The sequence below is a fragment of the Galeopterus variegatus genome, unplaced genomic scaffold (genome assembly GCF_000696425.1).
Source record: "Galeopterus variegatus unplaced genomic scaffold, G_variegatus-3.0.2 Scaffold6, whole genome shotgun sequence".
Lineage (NCBI taxonomy): Eukaryota > Metazoa > Chordata > Mammalia > Dermoptera > Cynocephalidae > Galeopterus > Galeopterus variegatus.
Genome location: NW_007726117.1, coordinates 1,704,966 through 1,722,441, shown reverse-complemented (window position 1 = coordinate 1,722,441; position 17,476 = coordinate 1,704,966). Strand labels below are relative to the sequence as shown.

At 47.2% G+C, this 17,476-nt stretch overlaps 1 protein-coding gene across 1 annotated transcript in view; it reads left to right on the top strand.

The window, feature by feature from the left end:
• ECHDC2 (enoyl CoA hydratase domain containing 2) overlaps positions 1–15,373 on the top strand; it is a 15,576-nt gene extending 203 nt beyond the window's left edge. Inside the window, exons 2-10 of the mRNA XM_008579316.1 lie at positions 3,079–3,146; positions 3,217–3,304; positions 5,963–6,049; positions 7,054–7,146; positions 8,740–8,796; positions 9,010–9,197; positions 12,403–12,453; positions 13,984–14,031; positions 15,075–15,373. Coding sequence (XP_008577538.1) covers positions 3,079–3,146; positions 3,217–3,304; positions 5,963–6,049; positions 7,054–7,146; positions 8,740–8,796; positions 9,010–9,197; positions 12,403–12,453; positions 13,984–14,031; positions 15,075–15,152 — 758 coding nt within the window. The 3' untranslated portion in view covers positions 15,153–15,373. The remainder of the gene's footprint in view (positions 1–3,078; positions 3,147–3,216; positions 3,305–5,962; positions 6,050–7,053; positions 7,147–8,739; positions 8,797–9,009; positions 9,198–12,402; positions 12,454–13,983; positions 14,032–15,074) is intronic.
• The last annotated feature ends 2,103 nt before the right edge of the window (positions 15,374–17,476 follow it).

The following is a 17,476-nucleotide window of genomic DNA, read 5'->3' as shown; positions in this document are numbered from 1 at the left end:
CGCTCTGCCCCCGGGCGCGCCCGGGACCAGGCCGGGCCGGGACCCGGGCCGAGCTGAGGAGGGCGACGGCGGCCAGCGCGCCCACTGCACGCGGGAAGACCGAGGCCGGTGGGGGAAGGCGGGTGGCTTAGTGCGTCTGGGGACTCGATCTCAAGTCGCCTGCCTCCCAGTCCAGGCTCCCCAAGCCTCCCGACTCTAGCAGGAGTGGGACCCTATGTCATTATCGGTCTCCACAATCCCCTTTTGGTGGCTTCGGGCTGTGTGGAAGAGGAGAGGAGTCGCGCGGGAGAAGGCCTGGATGCCAGGGTCCCGCCGTCAGCAGCCTTAAAAAGCCAGGTTCCCGTCCCCCGGAAGGGCCCCAGCGAGATTGGGGGCGGAGGCGGCGGAGCCAATTCCGGGCCGCGTCACACGGTGGGGCAGCGCGGACGCGAGACAGGAGGACGCCCCCGGCCCGGCCCGCACGACTTTTGCGTCCCGCTGACTCGAGGGGGAAAGTTCGATAACATTTTTTTTTTTTTTTTTGCGCGCGCGCGTGTGCGTGCGTGTGTGTTTTGGATTTCAGGTGCATTCTGTGGCACTTATCACACTCCTCAGTCCGCCGCACGTAACTACCAGCTCAAGGCCCTTCCCGTGTCTCTGCTGTCCCCTCAATCCCATCCCCTTCCCCCTGCAGTTGATGTAGTTATTTGTGTCCGAGTTTTAATTTACACAGATGGCACTGCACTGTATAATTTGCTGTCTATTTCATTGTATTTCTTCCTTTTTATCCGCTTGACACTCTTTCGAAGAGCTGCTTTGCCATATAAATCTAGTTCCTTGCGTCCTGCTGTTGTTTACAGTTCCCTAGTGCGCATCCACCACTACTTTCCTCTTCGATGAACTATGGAAAGGACATCCAGCACTTTTGGTGGACATATTGGGACGGCCAGTGTCCCACTATATCACTTGATGAGAATTTCTCTGATCAGGTGGGATTGCTGGACCTTAGGGAATACCCCATACACTCATGCTTAGTTCACTGCCAAACTAGCAACAGCACTTGCCTTAAGAAAGTTGTGATTATTCTCATCACAAATAGTAATTATTTAATGTCTGTCCTCTCGGCTAGACCGTAGGTATCATGAGGAGAGGGGCTGAGTCTGCCCTGGTCTCTGGAATTATAGTTTCTGATACAGAGGCCAGCTCATGTTAAATACAAAAGAATAAAGAGGTCCCAGCTCGGACCTTAAGGAACTCTGACACTTAAACATTGGGTAGAGAAAGCCAACCCAATAAAGGAAGGCAGAGGCATCCCCTGAGAGGTAGAAGGCAGGCCAGGAGAATGTTGGACCACTACAGCCAGGACAGACACACATTTGTCCAAATCCATAGGATGTACAACACCAAGACTGAACTTTAATGTAAACTGTGGACTTTGGGTGATGACAATGTATCAATGTAGGTTCATCGATTGTAACAATTGTACCAATCTGACAGGGGATGTTGACAGTGGAAGAGGCTGTGCCTATGTGGGGTCAAGGGTTCTATGAGAACTCTGTATTTTCCGCTCAGTTTTGCTATGAACCTAAAACTGCTCTTAAAAATCATCTATTTAAAAATAAACTTTTTTTTTAACAAAGCAGAGAATGTTCAAGAAGGAGCTGTGTATGGTCAGCAGAGATGACTGCAGCTGAGAGGTTGAGACAAGGATGGAAACATGTGCCTTGCTTAGTGATGTGGTTACACTGGTCACTTTGGTGAGAAATTTCTGCTGAGTGCAGGGGTAGAACCTAGACTGGAGAAGGTTTAAGTGACTGGAAGGTAAGAGTGATTAAATGAGTACAGAAGTCTCTTTTGGGCTGGTCAGCTAGTTCAGTTGGTTAGAGCGTAGTGTTGAGATCCCCACACTGGCCAACTGCCAAACAAAATTTTTAAAAAATCCAAACTTTAGGGCTGGCCCCATGGCTCACTCAGGAGAGTACGGCACTGTTAGCACCGAGGCTGCAGGTTTGGATCCTATATAGGGATGGCCAGTGCACTCACTGGCTGAGCATGGTGCAGACAGCACCGTGCCAAGGGTTGCGATTCCCTTACCTGAAAAAAAAAAAAAAAAAAAAAAAACCCCAAACTTTATATTTGGGCTGGCCGGTTGCTCGGTTGGTTAGAGCATGGTGCTGATAAAACCAAGGTCCAGGGTTCTGTCTGTACTGGCCAGCTGCCAAAAAAAAAAAGAAAAAAGAAGCTTGGCTGCTGCTGGTGAAACATCACACAGGTCGGGCAAGGGTCACTGTCTTGCCAAAGAGTACAGAACATGAGTGTAATCAAGCCTCTAGATTTAGTTGCGAATTTCTTGCGACAGAGGAACATGTTGATTTGACCCCATGAGTGTGTAATAAGCAAAATAGGTCAAATGCCCCAGGTTCCTCAACAGGTAACTTTTGAGGGAAAGACAAGGCTAGAGGGAAAATGTGGGGATTTTAACAGGCTTTTAAAAGGCACATCAGAATTTAAAAAATTAGCAAGTCTAAACTATGATGTCTAGGGATGCACACTTGAGTGATAAAATTGTAAAGAAATCCATGAAAGTGATTATTATAAAAGTCAGAATAGTTGTTTTTGGGGGAGGGGAGTAGGGGTTTGTGATTGAGTCAGGGCACGTGGTAAATTTTCTGAGGTTCACACAGTTCTATTTCTGGATCTGTGTGGTGGGTATAAAGGTATTTGCCTTATCGTAACTCTAAACTCTAGAAGTTTGGTTGTGAAGGGAAGAATAACATGGAAGGAGCTGTGAAAAGAAGGTGTACATGCATGTGTGTGTCTAATGATGGCAGAAACAGGCAATGGCTACTGGGGTGGTCATTCTTGTTCTCTCCCCATTTTGCTCCATGGCTCACAAGCCCTTTCACTTCCTCTGTGAAGCAGGAGCAAGGATAATTCTCTTCATATCACAGCTGGGAAAACTGAGGCCCTGGTGTGTGCACGCAGACCCAAGTGACACTGCACATCAAAGGCAGAAGCTGCCCAGAACCCAGACCTCCTGCCTCCAGTCCCCAGCCCAGGAGTGAGCAGGCTTACCCAGGGCTGCTCTGTTCCCTGCAGGAATCACTGAGATTTTGATGAACAGACCTCGCACCCGCAATGCCCTGGGAAAGGTCTTTGTCAGCGAGGTGAGAAAGGATGGGCACCCGGGTGGGCTGGGGATGGACTGGGAGGTATCTGACACAGTGTCCTCTGCAGCTGCTGGAAGCTCTGGCTCGGCTGCGGGAAGACCGGCAAGTGCGTGTCGTGCTCTTCAGAAGTGGAGTAAAGGGTGTGTTCTGTGCAGGTGGGTTTCCTCTCCTGTCCCCAGGGCTCTACAGGGCTCCCACCAGCCTGTAGGGGTTGAGGGAGGCCTTAGGTCAGCTTTAGCATTGGAGCTCATTATTCCCATTTTAGAGATGTGAACTCAAAGACTCAGAGAGGTAAAACTCCTTGCTAGGGTCACACAGCAAGTAAGAAGTGGAATAGAATTCAGTTTGAACTTGACCTCTCTGACCCCCAAATCCTAGTTCTTTCTGCTACATCATGCTTTGTTCTGACCTTTCATTGAGGAAATGAGGAAACTGAGTCCAGAGACGCTCACAAGGTCAGTAGCCAATATGGGACTCTGTGCCCCTTTGCCCACGCATAGGATCTCAGTCCGTGTCACCAAGGCTCTCCACTGTCCCTGTGTCATTTGGTCCTCACAACAGGGCTTGCACCATGAACTTCCATTTCAAAGATGGGGAGAAAAGTGCACCCCAGGCCCACAAGAAGCAAGTCAATGAGAGCAGAGCTGAGCTGAAAACCAACTCTAGGGGTGTGCCTGGGGAGGGAGCAACAGGGGCCACATGGGTGGCAGGAAGAGGCTGTGGAGGGATGGGTGGGAGCAGAAACAGGATTCTCAGGGGCTTTCAAGGGGATTTGGGTCAGCCTTTAGGTATGAATTATCAGGGTCAGAGTGCCCAGCTCGGGTCTGTGCTGACAGGACAAGTGTGCAGACTAGTCTGCCCGACCCAGCTGCCCTGGCTGAGGGCCTCACCCTACCCTGGCCTCTTCCTTTGACTCGGTGTCTGACTGCCTCTATCAAGGTTATGTCATGGCCCCCGTTAGCTCCACTCCTCACTATCCCAGCTAAGTACAGGGAAGGCAGGGGGCCGCACAAGGCCTGGGTATGCCCCAACTAGCTCTGGAATTCTGGTCTAGTCCCTGCCCCTCTCTGAGCCTGTTTCCTGATCTGTCACTGAGGGGCTGGAACTGACTTGCAAGGACTCTCCTAGCTCTGACTGCCTATAGTCTAGGACTTGAAGAGTCTATATGCACCCCCTGCATATAGATGGCTCAACCCCTGCCATCTGGCTTGTGATGACTCCACCATGATCACTCCTCTCACCAAGGTTCTTGCCAGCTGCATGCTACTATATCTTGTGTTCACTTGACCTCTCAGCCTCCTTGGACCTGACTGACCCCACACTTAAAAATATATATAATCAATTAATAAATTTTTATTTTATTATTATTTATATATTTTAAAACTGGTGAAATATACATAACATTTATCATTTTAACCATTTTTAAGTGTAAAATTCAGAGTGGCTTTAAGTACACTCACAATTTAGTGCAACCATCACCGCTATTCATTCCCAGAACTTTTTCATCGTTCCAAACAAACTCTACCCATTACACAATAACTCTCCATCTCCCCTTCCCCCCAGCCCCTTGTAACCTCTGTTCTACTTTTTGTCTCTATGAATTTGCCTATCTAGATACCTCATGTAAGTGGAATCATAAAATATTTGTCTTTTCATGTCTGGCTTATTTCATTTAGCATTATGTCCTCAAGTTTCTATGGCTGAATAATATTCCATTGTATATATACCACGTCTTGTTTACACATTTGTGTGTTGTTGGTAGACACTTCGGTTGTTCTTACCTTTTGGTCACTGTGAATAATGCCCCTATGAACACTGGTGTGCAAGTGTCTGTTTGAGTCCCAGCTTTCAACCGTTTGGGGTAAATTCTTAGGACTGGAATTATATAATTCTATTTTTGACATTTTGAGGAACCACCAATCTGTTCTCAACAGCAGCTGCACCGTTTTACATTCCTGCCAGCAATGCACCAGGGTTCCAGTTTCTCCACATCCATGCCAACACTTTTTGTTTTCTGGTGTGTGTGTGTTTTAAATACTGTAATAGCCACCCTAATGGATACAGAGTTGGTATCTCATCGCAGTTTTGATTTGCATTTCCCTAATGAGTGATGATACTGAGCATCTTTTTATGTGCTTATTGGCCATCTGTATATCTGGAGAAATTTCTATTCAAGTCCTTTACCCATTTTTGAATCAGGTTGTTTTTTTTGTTTGTTTTGTTTTTTTTTTTGTCTTTTGTCTTTTTCCGTTCCGGCAACGGATCGCAACCCTCAGTGTTGCCCCGGTACCGGACCGGGGACCGGCAACGGGACTGCAACCCTCGGTGCTGCTCCCGCACCGCGCTCAGCCAGTGAGTGGGAACCGGTCTGCATGTGGGATCCGAACCCTCGGGCGGGAGCGCAGCCACGCTTCCCAAGCGGCGCACTATCCAATGCGCCACCGGGCCGGCCCCTGAATCAGGTTGTTTTTGTTGTGGAGTTGTAGGAGTTCTTTATGTATCTTAGATATTAATTCTTCATCAGATATGTGATTTGCAAATATTTTCTTCCATCCTATAGGTTTTCACTCTCTTGAGAGTGTCCTTTGATGCACAGTTTTTCATTTTGATGAAGTTCAATTTATCTTTTTGCTGTTGCCCCTCTCCTTTTCTGACACTGCCCCTCCGACCCCCCAGCTTCCTTGGCCATGTTTCCTGGTGCTTCTCTTTCTCTGGCTGCCTCTCAAGTCTCTTTTGCTGGATCTTTTAGCCACCTGGAATTTTGCAATGGGCCATTTTTCCAAAGGCTGGCACCAACCCCTCGCCATCTGCAGGTGCAGACCTAAAGGAGCGGGAGCAGATGAGTGAGGCAGAGGTGGGGGTCTTTGTCCAGCGACTCCGAGGCCTGATGAATGAGATCGGTGAGGTCTGGGACTGGAGAGGAGGAGGGAGTTCGAGGTGGGGGCGGCCCTGCTGATTCCAGCCCTACTCTACCCATCATCCTCTACTCTTAAGAGAATTCTCTTTCTGGGCCGGCCCGGTGGTGCACTGGAGAGTGCGCCGCTTGGGAGCGCGGCGGCGCTCCCTCCGAGGGTTCAGATCCCATGTGGAGACCGGTTCCCGCTCAGCCGAGTGCGGTGCGGATGCAACACTGAGGGTTACGATCCCATTGCCGGTCCCTGGTGCGGGCACGACACTGAGGGTTGCGATCCTGTTACCGGTCAGTAAAATAGACAAAAAGGAAAAAAAAAAAAAAGAGAATTCTCTTTCTGTTTTGAACTCTGGGGGGAGACTGATGACTCTCCCAGGAAGATGGGCACAAGGAATTCTACGAGGGTGACAAGAGGGTTCAGAGGGCCCCACTCTGTCCTGAGGGTTCAAGTCTGACCATTCCAGAGGAGTCAAGTTTGACTAAGCATGCTTTCAGGCTTTGAAAATTCCTGTTCCCTTTGCCTGGAATACCCCTTCTTGGCTACCTGAACTTTTACTTCAAGGCCTCCAGAGCCACCCCTCCAGGAAGCCTTCCTGTCCCACCCTCAAGCTTCCTTTTAATGGAGCACTGATGATCCTGGCTCATCGTTGCCTGATTAGACTTCCCCATTAGAATGAGCCCTATGAGGGAGGGAGCCATGTCTGATTCAGTTATGTGTTTCCAGCACAGGACTTGGCATACAGAAAGGGAGGCCACAGGGAGGCCAGCAGGAAAGTGAGCCTGAGCAGGGATCATCCAGCCCATCTCCCTAACATTCCCCAGTTCATCTGACTTCTAAGATAACATGGCTGAGGTCCCAGGTGAGGTCCCCACACCTGCGACCAGTGAGGCCCTATGTCCCAACCAGCTTGCGCCACCCCTTCCCCCAAACTTTTAGTCTCTGTCTTGGTCCCGCCAGGGCCTCGCGGGCTGAGCCTTTCTTCATTTCCACAGCGGCCTTCCCTGCACCCACCATTGCAGCTATGGATGGGTTTGCCTTGGGTGGAGGCCTGGAGCTTGCCCTGGCCTGTGACCTCCGAGTGGCAGGTACTGGGCAGGGGGTGAGGTGGTGGGGGGATGAGAAGAGGGTGAGTGAACCAGAGTAAATCTGGGGGTTCTGCAAAGTCAGCTACTACTTGTGGCCTTTCAACCAAGAGCAAAAGTGAGGCATGGTAGGGCACACAGTGGGAGCTCAGGCAGAACCTGCTTCCCCTCTTGGCCCAGCCACTCACTGCTATTCAGAACATGAACGGAAACTGTACAGTGCCTGTAGTCACCTGTCAGGACTTGCTTCCATCTCAGGATGATTCTGCCAACCTCAGAGGAAGTGCTGACAGGACAGCAAAAAGAGCATAGAGAGGGGAAGCCGAGGACAAAGATTAACGTTCAACCTGACAGTTCTGACCAAGTCAGACTCACCATGTTTTGAACAAAGGTGAGCTACAGGGGCAGACTGTCACCGCCCCAGATAATCACAAAGGGCAGGAACACTGGCACCAATCAAAGTTTGCATTACTTGTTCTGAGCAATCGAGCTTTTGTGTGAAGAGTGGAGGTACGAGATGAAGATAATGGATCACTTTTCTTTTTCTTTAGTGGCTGGCCCATAGAGGGATTGAACTCTGGATCTTGGTGTTATCAGCACCACACTCTAACCAACTATGGGCAAACCAGCCAGCCCATAATTGCTAACTTCTTAATGTGACTGACTTATTGGTTAGGAGCACCCTTCTTGGAGACAAACAATCGGAGTGCCATCACAGTGCCGCTCTCTTCCCCCACTGCTTTCTCCTGCCACCCTGACATTTACACGTGGGTAACTCCAGACATGAAGGTCACTCCTATCTACACAACACATATCAAAGAGGAGGCCAGGCACCAAAATGCCAGATCAGGTCACAGCACTTACTCTGCTTCTCACCTGCTCATGTTTCAGGTGAGTAACTTGCAAGGTTCTGGTGAGGACTTAGAGTGAATGTAAAAGCCCTCATGAGCAATGGGATGGTGGTTCCTGTTTGCCTACACGGCATGGTTCAGATGGCCTGTGCTGAGGGAATTCAGCAGAGGCAGGCCTGTGGGGCGGTCCATCAGGGAAAGCTTCTCAGGGGAGCAGAACTCAGAAAGGGAATGTGGACTAGAACAGTCAGGAAACTTCAGGATGTGACAAAAAGCTGAGAGGGATAACTGTGATGGGAGCTGGAGTCGCCAACACTCTAGGCCAGGCCAGAGCTGAGGGCACATGAGACAGAATCCTTTAATCCACAAGTAGGTATTAGGAACCTTCTAGCAACCCCTTCCTTGTTCCAAGCACCATTACCTCATTTGATCGTTAGCAGCTCTGTGAAGCAGGCAGAAGAGGGCCAATCATCTATTTTACACCTTTGGGGCTCAGGAAGGGTGAGACTTGCTGGTGACCCAGAACTCCAACAGTTGAGGTGGTGGAATGAATGCCTGGGCTTCCTGACTCCCACGCTAGGGCTCTTCCGAAGGCAGAGTCTGGAGAGGTCTGGCCACAGCCAGACCATAAGGGAAGTGGCTGGATGGGCAAGTGGAGAAGAGGCATGTCTCTTCACCCCAGGGATTAGCACTGGAGGATGGGGGTGAATGGGAAGGAGGACTTCACTCTGTTCTGTTTAAACAGCTTCCTCGGCTGTCATGGGGTTAATTGAGACTACTCGAGGGCTCCTCCCAGGGGCAGGTAAGTGTACCTACAGCACCCACTCTTTATCTGCCCAGTTCTGCTCTATCCAGGGTCCTTGCCTGCTTTCTTTTTTTGCCGTGTGTCTAGGCCCTGCCCTCCTACCCTAAATCTACTCCTCTGAGAACCCTTGGTTGACTTCCTGGTTGGAACTTCTCTGTGAATTCCCACTTCCCATGCTGATTCACTATACTCATCCCTCCATCCTGGCAGGAGGGACTCAGAGGCTGCCCCGCTGCCTGGGGGTAGCCCTGGCAAAGGAGCTCATCTTCACAGGCCGCCAACTGAGTGGGCTGCAGGCCCATGCAATGGGGCTGGTGAATCACGCTGTGGCCCAGAATGAGGAGGGTGACGCCGCCTACCACCGGGCTCGAGCACTGGCCCAGGAGATCCTGCCCCAGGTGTGGTGACAGCCCAGCACAGGAGGGAAGGCCAGTGCCATGGGGGAGGCACTTATGGGGAAGTAGGGATGGTGACAGGGCATTCCCTGGGACTGTGCAATGTCCATTCACCCAAAGACATAAAATTAAGTGTTTATATTTATCCAGCTACCCAGTAAACAAAATTAAATCAAATCTTAACTTTGAACTAAAATGAAAATTAAATTCTGAAGGACTAGAATCAAATGGGCTTGAAAGCCCTTAGAATAGCACTGTCCAATAGAACCCCCTAAGATGATGGAAATGTTCGATATCTGTGCTGTCCAGTATGGCAGCCATTAGCCAAATTAGGTTATTTAAATTAGGTAAAATAAAAAATGTAGTGCCTCAGTCATAATAGGCATATTTCAAATGCTAATAGCCATATGTGGCTAGCAGCTACTGTACTGCACAAGCAGAGCTTTAAAGTGTCCCAAAAATTGAAAAAGCAAGATTCTAAGTGGATACAGGGCTGTCCAGTTACCTCAATTGGTTAGAGTATGGTGCTGATAACACCAAAGTCAAGGGTTTGGATCCCTGTACCAGCCAGCCACCAAAAAAAAGTGAACACAGAACTACCAGCCCATCTTTTCTACTTTTCATGCAGGACATGTGTTAAGACCCAATAATTTTTTTAAATCCTCAAATAGCTTGTGAGCATAGTCCTCCAAAAGGTTTAGAAATACTCACTAGGGAGTGGTTTTAGGCCCATAATAAGTGCAGTCTTACCAGCTGCAGGGCCCAAAGCCCTGAGCAGCGATACCCAGGGTCTGGCTGGCGGGGGTTCCCAAGACCCTGAGAAGCTCTGCTGGCATCTCACTATTCTAAGAGGGCTGGATGGGGGCGTGGGGGGGGTCTCAAGTTTTCATTATATTCCAATATATAAAAGTATCTGAAATAGAGCTTGGTTTAATTATTAAAACAATCCAGTTGAGTTGATTATCCCCATTTTATTTGTGAGAAAAGAGACCCAGAAAGGTCACAGAAAGTGATTGCAATATCAGAAAAAAAAGACAAGATTGGTAGTTCAACACTTTGCACAATACAGAATACAATATAAAATTGGTATTTTATTTTTAAGAGTGTAGAAAAAAAATTTTTTAAACGGTGAAACTAAACATTTAATGCACTTCAAATACACAAAATTTACAAACATGTTACAAAATGAAGTTAAAATATAAGCCTATGAAAAATGTTAACCATACATCATTTTAGTATCACCAGATAGTATTTGAATAATGAAAATAAGGAAAGTGTTTTATTTTGGGAGAAAAGAATCCTTCCTTCTTAAATTTAAATATCCTATCTCTTTTTATAACTGAGATCTTCTTTAATTAGAGACTATAACTTCTTTAAATTGACAGTGAGTTTGATTTAAATGGAAGGTTTTTTTTTGGCGGTTGGCTGGTAGGAGGATCCAAACCCTTGACCTTGGTGTTACAACACTGCGCTCTAACCAACTGAGCTAACCAGCCAGCTCTATTGTCAGGTTTTGATTACACTAGGTCAGAAAGTCTCTGAACAAAACGTTAAGTTCTAACACAGAACTCTGAGTGACTTGAGGGAGTGGGTGATAGCAGCTTCCACAGAGGGAGACTATCTAGTTAGACTAGTATAATTTCTTTTTGCACAAACTGAATAACTCAATCTCAAGATAACTCTGAGTGACTTGAGGGAGTGGGTGATAGCAGCTTCCACAGAGGGAGACTATCTAGTTAAGACTAGTATAATTTCTTTTTGCACAAACTGAATAACTCAATCTCAAGAAAATTCAGATTCCCAAATATACTGAAATAACGGTATTATACTCATACTAATACAATTACTGGTATTTAAAAAGTAACTTTGTATACCAAAACACCAGCCTACAAAAAACTAGCACGATAGTCACCAATCCCACAGCTGGGACCTTCTCATGATACCTGAACAACAAACCTTCAACTTCCAGCTATGTTATGGGGTGCTCAGAAAAAACAGGGTTCCTGATGGGGTGAGTGCAGTAGATGGCCGCCATCTAGTGGACAAACCACTCTGATTAGGGAGTCAAATGGTTCCAGAGTTTACTTAGCCCAGAGAAAGTTGTCTGCATCTTAAAACTTGGACTTCCCCCTTAAATAGTATATTTACATTATCCTTTGAACAATGGATTTGGGTGTGTTTTCTACTTAAACATCAAAGGGATAAAAGATACTGTGGCCAGCAACCTACTGTTCTTATTTCCATGTAATGTGAAATCATTTCTAATAATTCTTTTTTTGGCAGTTGGCCAGTACAGGGATCGAACCCTGGACCTTGGTGTTATCACCACCATGCTCTAAACAGCTAAGCTAACTGGCCAGCTGAAGTTCTTCATTTTTATGTAGCTAGCTTTTTCATTTATGGCTTCTATACTAACAGATTTTAAAAGTCATTGTCTTTACTTACAAATATTCCAAGTGTCTATAAATGCATTTCTTGCCTGGAAGTGGGGCTGGGGATAGAGTGTCAGGGCTGCTGCAGCACAAGTTACTTGGAAGCAAGACCAGTGATAAACTAAAAATAGCTATCTTTGATGCTGTTGCTTCCAAGTGGCTGTGTCAAAATGCACCTCCCACCCAGGATTTCAACCCAGGCCTGTCAGATTCAAAAGCCCAAGTTCCTGACCTTGACTCTTTTACTCTGCTGGGGTGAAACCTGCTTCCAATAGATGCTTGCATTTGCTGAGATGAGGGGGCAGAGGACAGGTGCAGTAGTGGGAAAGGTGACTGGGAGTCAAGCCCAAGCTTCACCAATGGATAAATGTGGCCAAGTGTTTAGCTTCCCTGAGCCTCAATTTCACATTAATGACACAAGCCTGGAAGGGTAGGCAGCGCCATTAGATGGGTCTGCAGGTATGAAAGCAGTGTGTGGAATGTACTATGTTATACACTTTGGAAGGATGGGTTGAGTGACAAGAACCCCAGACGGTCAGGACTAGGAGGGTCAGAAGTGAGAGTGGCTTCCTTCATTATAGAAAAGGAACCTCAACTAAGAGTTATAGGACCAATACTGACAAAACATAACATGTCAGTAGAATAGCTGGAACTAGACCCAGACCTGTCTCCCTGTCCAAAACTCTTCCCTCACAACAGAACTCGGTACCTCCCTTTTAGTTCAAACCTCTATAAGCACTGATCCCCTCCTCAACCAAACTTTTTCTTTTTCCTAGGCTCCCATTGCTGTGCGGCTGGGCAAAGTAGCCATTGACCGAGGAATAGAGGTGAGAAGTTGTGGGTCAGGACTTGGGTCCACGAAAGTCAGCCATGGCCAGGATGCAGTTCTTTCATGGCTTGTACAGACTGACAGCACAGCTGGAAAGAACTCAGGAACTGGACTCTAACAGACTTTGAGTCTGACCTCTCTCTTTCACTGTGGCTCAGTTTACCCATCCACAAAATGGGAAATTTGGCCAGATGATATTCCCAATTACATTTCATCCTTCTCTCCCTTGGAGAGAGGAAGACATCAAGGTTCAGAAAGGGTAAATGACCTGCCCAAGGTCAAAGAGGAAGTAATAAAAACCCAAGTCACATGGTGTTGACAACACCAAGGTCAGGGGCTTGGATCCCCAAACCGACCAACATACGCCCCCTCCCCGTCTCCAAAAGAACCCAGGTTTGTGTGGTTCCCAGTCCATGTTCTTAGGTTTGTGCTGGTGGTCAGTAATGTAGCCTCAAGGGCAGGGCTCAGGGTGATGCCTGGGGTGCAGCTAATCCATCCCTAGACTTCCACTTGCCCATCAATTCACTCATCACACACTGAATCTAGACCTGAGCTGGGAACTGGGACATAGATATGACTTAAATATGGTCACTGTCCCTAAGGCAGAGAGGGACAGATAGGGACACAAACACTGATAAAAGGTTAATGGTACCAAGTGGACACCCCAGAGAGATAAGAGCTGTGCTGCTCACGAGGTAGTCGCTTTAAAACTTAAAAGCGAATAAAATATTCAGTTCCTCCTTCATGTGGCTAGTGGCTACTATATTGGGCAGTACTGGGTTAAAGAACGTTTTTGAGTTGAGCCTTGTGAAGGATGAGAATTCCAAAGAAAAGCAAAAGTGTGAGCAAAAGCACAGAGGAGTATAAGTAAGCAGCTTGACTAAGTGGGAGTGAGGGAGAAGACAGACAATACAGCACCGAGGTTAAGGGTATGGGCTCTGAGGATGGACTGTCTGGGTTCAAAGTCCTGCTCTTCCACCTACTGTTGTCACCTTAGACCAATTACTCCACCTTGTTACACCTCTGATTTCTTAGCTGCATAATGGGGATAATAGCCCTTGTTGTGAAATGCAAATGAGTTTATACACATATGGTGCTTCTCTTAGAAAGTGCTTGTAAATGCTACCCATAGTAAGCACTGGGCAGTAGAGGCTGGAGAAGCTGCCAGGGGCCAGATCATAAAGGCCCAGGACCTTCTTCCTGAGGGCAGTAGAAGCTGATGAAGTTAACTAACTGGGGGGTGAAGGGGGCAGGATGTGTGGTGAGGCCACCAGATGACCATGTAAGTCGTGCTCCCTCTCCTCTGGCAGACTGACTTGAGCTCTAGACTATGTCCATCCTCCTCCTGCTCTCAGCCCCCATTTCTTCCAAAACTGCTATGAATGGTGTTCCTTCTCCAGGTAGGGAGTTCCTTATCACAGTCATCTCTGTTCACATAGACTGGTGTAGGCAGTTGGGTGGGCTGGCTCCCAGTGTGGGTGGAGATGGACAAGGTCAGGCTGATCCAGGGAGCATGTCTCTCTTGCAGGTGGACATTGCATCAGGGATGGCCATTGAAGGGATGTGCTATGCCCAGGTACGTGACTGCTGCCCCTATGTGCATGCTTGTTAGCAGAGGCTGGGCCAAGGCAGGGGGGAGGCCTTGTGCAGTCCATGACCAATTTAGAAGGTTCCTCCCAACCCAAATAGTCTGATTCTTTTTTTTTTTTTTTTGTCCTTTTTGAGACTGGCCGCACCATGCTCAGCCAGTGAGCACACCGGCCATCCCTATATAGGATCCGAACCTGGGGCAGGAGCGCTGCTGCACTCCCAGCACCGCACTCTCCCAAGTGCGCCACGGGCTCGGCCCCCAAATAGTCTGATTCTATGCCACTCCCTCCTCACAATTAACCTGGATTGATTCCAAGGGACCACACTGCTTCTCTCTGGGACTGTTTCCTCCACCATCTAATGGTGGTGCGTCCTGCCTGACTTAGTGCCTGGAAAATCACAGGAGGACACACAGGTACTTGACAAAGAGGAAGAACAGCTTCTGTGGTCTCTGTTCTATACTAGTTGCCACTGTAGAGGCGAGGCTAAAGTTGGAATGCCAAGGCCTTGGTCATAGCCTGAAGGCTGCATGTGTTCAACAGAGGGGTTGCAAACGTGGGCTGACCTATTCAGCCCAACTCCTGGGTTGAGTAAGAACTCCAGTTCCTGAGTTCTTTCCAGGTAAACAAATAACCAAAATATTCCTAAACAAGGGGTCCTGGGAATTGCAGAACTTAGTGTAAACCATATATAACTAGATTCAAAGCCAGACTTCTTGCTGCAAAGCCTAATTGTTCTCAGCCTCATATCAGACTGCTGCAGGAGGTAATGAGCTCTCCAGAAGCCTATAAGCAGTGTGCATGTAGAGGCTAAAGGTGATGGGGCAGAGAGGCTACAGAGGCTGGCCTGCCTTCCCCAGGACACAAAGGAACCACTGAGGCCTATATGTTTGCATGGTCCAAGACCAGTCTAGAAACAATGGAAACATTTGGACCCTGGCCTTGTCATAGGCTGGATGAGCTTAAGCAACTCTTTTTTGCCTCTGGCTCTGCTCCCCCAAAACTAACAGCCTTCTGTATATTGTTGCAGAACATACCAACCCGGGACCGGCTGGAGGGCATGGCAGCCTTCAGGGAGAAGCGGCCCCCCAAATTTGTTGGCAAGTGACCCCCATTTAACCTAGAGCATATCCACGCCCTAAGGAGCAGGATCCAGAAGGAAAACTTGCAGCTGGACTGCCTTCATAATTTCACCTTTCTGAGCTTCAGTTTCTTCACAAGGAAGATGATGGGGCTAGATAATCACTGGGGTCAGGTGTGTTTCGGAGAATGCCTGTCTCTCCCCACTCAAATGATAAACTAAGTTCTATTAAAATAGATCCCCATCTGGGTCTTTGTATCATTGGCTCTCAAGCCCTGACCTCTGCCTCTAAGTTATCAGGCATTCATTAGAGATAGCAAGAGGTTATAAGAAACCCCCAGTTTCTTCCTCTGAACCAGAGATAATAAATCAACCCTAGTATTGTTTGAGCATGTGTCAGGAGCCAGAGTGCAGATCCCAGCTCTCTGCTGGTAACTCACTGTGTTACCTTGGAAAAACTGTTTACCCTCTCTGGGCCTCAGCTTCTTCATCTGCAAAATGAAATCATTGTGAAGATTTAAAAAAGAAAAAAAAAAAAAGAACCTCATGTTCATTGTTAACTTACAGTGTTCTCAAGGGATGAAGGGAAGAGAAATTTAATTTTTATAATTTTGGGTATTCTATCTTTGGCTTTTTTCCCTGCAGCTTTACAAATCATCCCTGTGAAAGCCTTTTGTAAACTGTAGGGTGACTGGAAAATCTTTGATGGCCTTCAGGAGCACTGAGAAGGGAGTGATTAACTGTGAGGGAGAGAAGGGAGGGCCAAGAAATGGGCACACGACATTGGAAATGAAGCCTGAAGGATTAACAGGCATTTGAAGCAAAGAAGAGGAAGGCTGATGGCAACAGCATGAGCAAGGATGAGTGCAAGAGGATGACATACTTAGAAAACAGGGCGGGGGGGGCCTGCTACCCACATATCAATATTAGTTTCAATACTCCTCCTCCTCTTGTACCAAGGCTATATCTTAAGCTGTGCAGCCTTGTAGTCATTCTCTAACTGGATCTGAGCTCTGGCTAAGCATTCTGAGCCTAGGGCCAGCCTAAATCACTAAATGATGTGCACAGACACACACCAATAACATTGTTGATTTGCTGCTAAATACAAATGTGTCCCAAGATCATGCTTCTATCATGGATGGCAGTGTAACCCCAGAACAGCATAGGCTTTAGAATCAGCAGCACAAACTGTACCAGCTGTGACTACTCAGGAAAGTAAAAACCTTACTGAACTTCCTTTCTCTCATCTGTTAAATGGAGAATAAAACTTACTTGTGAATGAGACAAACTTGATGGGGTGCCTGGTACAGAATTGGATTTTAATGGGCACTGGTTCCCATGACACATCCCCACATTAGCAAAAGCTGGTAATTGGTTAACACAATACTGAGGTACTGAAACCCAGGTCAGGAAAATAAGATACCTTTTTGGAATCACACAGAAAAGTGTGAGAAAATATAGTGCAGAATGTTATGCTCATTTGTCTAATTTATGAAGTTGTAAGAAAAGAAGATAGAATACCCAAAACTGTAAAAATTATATTTCTCTTCCACCCTTCAAGTGGAAAGTTTTGGGTTTTTTTTGTCCTTTTTGAGACCGGCCGCACCGCGCTCAGCCAGTGAGCGCTGTGAGCGCACTGGTCATCCCTATATAGGATCCGAACCCACGGCAGGAGTGCTGCTGCGCTCCCAGCGCCACACTCTCCCGAGTGCGCCACGGGCTCGGCCCAAGTGGAAAGTATTTTGATGTCTGTAAAAACAGAAAACACACATACACACCCTTCACCACACACACGAAATAAATTTCTTCTTTCCCACCTCCAACAGAGATTCTGCCTTCCAAACAACACATTTGTAAGCATGTATTTCCTATCCTTTTTTCATGCACTTCTTTTCCAGTAGCTTTACATAACCAGGAATAACAATTCAACAAACTTAATATAAGTACCAAGGTCTCCCTATAGATCTCTCCTTCTTCTGGGTAAACGGGTCCGTTCCTCTGACAAGCTCCCAAAGTGAAGAAAATTGTCAAGGGCTAGAAAAAAGTAACTGGCATAGCAGTTACTTGTGTTCTAACACAAATTCCCAGGTCTTCCCACAGAGCCTATGGTTTGATTTTTCCAACTTGTTGCTGAAGGAGTATCCCTGGAATAATTGCAACTTGACTTGGGACTGTGGCTATCATACAAATCCAACTTTTTTGTAACTTATAGAAAATCAAACATAAAAGGCCAATGAGATGGCCAACACACAAAATTCAACAACTGGTTTCAACGTTCAATTACTGATAGGGCAGAAGACCTGATGCGGAAGAAGAGAGAGCACCTCTAAAGCCCCTTAGGTTAAGGGCAC